Source organism: Nannospalax galili, unplaced genomic scaffold (assembly GCF_000622305.1).
Source record: "Nannospalax galili isolate Female #2095 unplaced genomic scaffold, S.galili_v1.0 scaffold1387, whole genome shotgun sequence".
Taxonomy (NCBI): domain Eukaryota; kingdom Metazoa; phylum Chordata; class Mammalia; order Rodentia; family Spalacidae; genus Nannospalax; species Nannospalax galili.
Window position 1 is genome coordinate 1,254,920 of NW_008355976.1, and position 4,273 is coordinate 1,259,192.

The window sequence follows — 4,273 nt, forward strand, 5'->3', positions numbered from 1 at the left end:
ATTTTGCTGGGAGGTAGGTGGGTGAGTGTGAGAGGCTTTGGGGACTACAATGATGATGGTAAGGGGTACATTGTAGCAACCTATGGCACCAAGAGATATTTTCTCAATCTTTCTTCCAAAACTCAGTACCATTCATGTGAATCGTTTTTTCTTTCTCTTTCAATGAGTTACAGATAGAGTAAAACCTGTTCTGATTCCCAATAGTTTAACAAAAGATGGGCTTATAATAGCATTCTATTAGCCCTGGGGAAAGGGTGGCCTTGGGATACTTCTTGCTTTGCTTTCTTGGGAGGGTCACCTGATGACACAGGATGACTTCTTTTGCACCACAGCTTGAATCAGTCTTGGCTGATCCCAAATCTTCTGCTTTTGGGGTCTACTGGCTGTGAGGTCCTTGCATTCCTCCCCAACCCCAGAGGTACCCCATCTCCACTAGCAAATCACCAGTGTGGAACAGGCTGAGCTCTTCATCACACTTTGGACTAGTCACCTAGTTAACATCAAGTGATTACCTAGTCAGATTATTTTCCCTACCTCAGACCTTGATGGATCTCTTAAGTCTGTTCCTTATAGTCCTAAAATGTCTAGATGTGGAGCTTCTTTAATGGGACACCTCAGGTCCAGAAACTACAGTGTTGATTCAGTCTTTCCTCGAGACTGGGCTCAGAAAGAAGAGCTTGACATTCTTAGTACTTTCTCCAGTAATCCTTGATCTTTGTGTCTGACTGGGGGAACTCTCTTTTGAGCCGTGAGTCACTATTATGTATGTATGTATGCATGTATGTATGTATTTATTTAATTTCTCTCTATCTAGAGACCTAGGGAGTGGGTGGGTTTTAAAGAATGCGATATATAGCAACTCTAACTCTCCTCAGATAGGCACAGTTATGGTTAAGGTTGCTTAAGTTCAAGACCCTGGACCCAGCCCAACCTCAGCTTGCCTTCCAGTCCATTCTCTTCATTGCAAGATCCACTTCCAACTTCTCAGCCAACTCCTGGCCCTTTCTCAGTTTTCCTAAGGCCATGTGGAGCTTCTCCTGTAGAGGAAGTTAGCAGATTAGTCCCCAGTTACAGCGAGACGTGGAGAAGGTGGTAGTGGGTTGAGGAAGATCATACTAGTCTTTAGAAAAGCCTACATGTGGAGAAGGAGTAGGCACTGTAACCTAATGTGTCTTACAAAATAGACCTACACTGTTGGGGTGGCAGGATGGGGGTCTTTCTCATTTCTGTTTAACCAGGAAGCCATGAAAAAACATGATCCATGTAGCACCTCCCCATAGCATAGCCCCTGCTGCTGAGAAAAAGGAAGGTTGTATTCAATGCACAAGTTCCCCTTGGTGAAGGAAGGAAGGATCTCTCCACTCCCAAGAGGTGGCTCCCAAGCATCATTCTGAGGATCACGGCCCCTCTTCTCTATACCTGCTCTGTCCGTGTTAAGGCCTCACCTGGTATACCCGAGCAGCCTCTTCAATAGGGACCTTGGTGTGGTCACGGTGTTTCCCAGATTGGGTACACACCCAGCAAAGGGCCTGCCCATCTTCCTCACAGAACAGGTGAAGTTTCTGTCCATGTACCACACACTGGTCCTCCTGGGTGCCCTTCTTGACATCCTGAGCTGTGTGTCTAAGGTTTTCCACCATGTTGGCTATGTGCCGATTGGGCCTGAGGTTCCTGAGCAGAAAATGTTGCCGGCACTCCGGGCATGAACTGCCCCCATCTTTCCCAACCTGAGAAATGCATTCCTTGCAAAAACTATGGCCACATTCAATACTCATAGGCTCCACCATGGGATCCAGACAGACAGAGCAGGTGACATCCTCCCACAACTTTGTCAGGGACATTTTTGAGTCCATAGGGATGACGGTCCTGTGAAGCAGCACTGTGGACTCTTGAGGGGCCTGGGTTTGAGGGGAGGAGAAAGGGAAGAGAGACTAAGAGTCTGTGCAACAAAAACAAAAGAAAAAAAACCCAGAAACTTCCCATGGTAACTCGAAGGAAAGCATCGGGGAGGATGGCATGGAAGGGCAGAGATAAGAGGACCTGAATAACAACAGCTCTCCTCCATTGTCTGGCCCATTGATCTAGTCAGGCAGAAAGAGAAACTGAATCTCCAGAAAAGGCAGGGGAATTGCAGGAGACTCAGAAACAACACTGTTAATAACTCTACCTTCATCACGCCCATGTCTGCTCCAATCCTCAGCGTCTGGACATTCTCTACCCACATTCTCCTATCTCACGTCTCCATGTTGCAGAGAAGTTAATGATAACAGTAGTGATCATGTTCCATGCACCCTCCATGTTAACCACGCACTCTTCGTGTTTACCATGCACCCTCCATGTTTACCATACACTCTCCATGTTCCTGCTGGATGCTAGCTACATGCTTTACATCAGTCTTCATTAATCTTTAAAATAATTACAGGAGTCAAGGTTTATGTAGTCATGTACCACATATGATATTTGGATCAATGATAGTTTGCAAATATTACATTATACTATACTATACAGCCTAGGTATGTAACTGGCTAGACTATACAGATTTATGCAAGTACAATTCATGATGTGTGTACAATCATGACATCACTGGAGTATATTAAGGGATGCATGTGTGCATATATGTATGTATGTGCCTATCTACACATATACATGAATTATGTTTATCCTGATATGCTCTTATTTGCAAAACATAAATGTAGGTGTACACACACAAGTTGCTGTATTACACAGACACACACACACACACACACACACACACACACCCCACTCACCTTCAGTAGGCACCTTTCCAGGGGCAAGAGGCTCCCTGGGTACCCCTGAGTTACACTCTGAGGGGGGTTGGGTGGGGGTTGGGGGGTGTAATGGGCCTGCTTCACTCTCCCACCTTCGCCAGCCCCCTCATCCCAGTTCTGGTCCCATTTACCAGGATGGCTCCTTCCAGGGGGCTCTGGAAATTTCCTTTCAGAGCCGAGTTTCCTTCCAGGTAAATAGGCCAGCATGGACAGAACTGCCGGGCTAGGTCTAGAAAGTTCTACTGAGAAGCAGCAGCAGGTGGGCCCGAAGACTCCAGGGGTGACTGGTGGGAAGGGGCGCCTCAAATATGCAGCGCAGGAGAGAGGTCCCCTAAGCGGGCAGGGGTATCCAGCACTCACCTCAGGGTCCTCAAGTGGGCTGGCGGGTCGGTTCACTTTCAGCCTGCTACTAATTTCACTTTCAGTTTCCTCTCAAAGCCTAGGATAGGAAGGGGGAGGAGCAAAGGGAGGAGCGGAGAGTTGAGTGGCAAGGGAGGTCAAAGACAGAGGCGGAGACTGGGTGGAGAGGGAGGAGGGAGGGCGGAAGCCACTGCCGGTGCTAACCCCCAGGTCCGGCCAGCTGCAGCAGGGGACAGAGGAAAACCGAGCACCTGTCTTCCTGAGTGCACACTGTGCAACGAGACCTCGTTATTGCATTGAAAAAATATGACCTATACGATATGGATCTGTGATCTCTGACACTGCTCCGCAGCCCACACCTGGGAGGGTCTGGGAGCTGCTCTGGGGACGTCTGAATGAAGAGAGCACCTTGGGCTTCCTGCTTCCAGGAATGGGTTCCTTTCCACCTGACTGGCTTTCAAAATCCGGGGTGAGAGATTCTGCCCCTCCCCGTTTTGTATCAGAATATATTCATTGAACAAAATGATGGAGTTCACGAAGACATTTGTGTACCATGTACTTTAATCATTGCCCTTTACCCCATCTCCTCTTCCTTCTCTTTTGCTTCATTTTCCCCAGATGGTTTGCGCTGAGAGATTTGCTCCACATGCCATCAAGATAGGTGTCATACTAATCAAGGGAGTTGAGATTTGTGAGCATCGACTGTATTCTTGTCACCAGACTTGGAATATTCCCAGATTATGTCATCAGCTGTGACAAAATACATGCAACGTGAGAGTCAGTATCTAATTCGTTTTAGTGTCTAAATCAATGGCATTGAGTTCTGCATAACTGTCAGCATCACCCATCTCCAGGACTTTTTCATCCTCTTTTTTTAACTTTTACAAAAACTTTATTGAGAATTTCATACATGCATATAAAGTGTTTTGATCAAATCCATGCCCACTCCCTCCCTTCCAACACCTCCCAAATCTCCCCATCACCATCACTTTTTTCTCTTTCTTTTCTTTTTTCTTCTTTCGTTTATTTGTTTTTATGGGGCTTTGGGGTACTCTAACATTCCCCCCTCTGAAGAGGTAACCCTAAAATCTTTGAAGGATTAGATACAAGCTCCCAAATACTTT

At 46.7% G+C, this 4,273-nt stretch overlaps 1 protein-coding gene across 1 annotated transcript in view; it reads right to left on the reverse strand.

Annotated features, from left to right (window-relative positions):
• Trim21 (tripartite motif containing 21) overlaps nt 1-3,245 on the reverse strand; it is a 9,192-nt gene extending 5,947 nt beyond the window's left edge. Inside the window, exons 1-3 of the mRNA XM_008854111.3 lie at nt 3,150-3,245; nt 1,446-1,898; nt 942-1,037 (exon numbers count right to left, since the gene is read on the reverse strand). Of these exons, the coding sequence (XP_008852333.1) occupies nt 942-1,037; nt 1,446-1,853 (504 nt within the window). The 5' untranslated portion in view covers nt 1,854-1,898; nt 3,150-3,245. The remainder of the gene's footprint in view (nt 1-941; nt 1,038-1,445; nt 1,899-3,149) is intronic.
• Between the last annotated feature and the right edge of the window lie 1,028 nt (nt 3,246-4,273).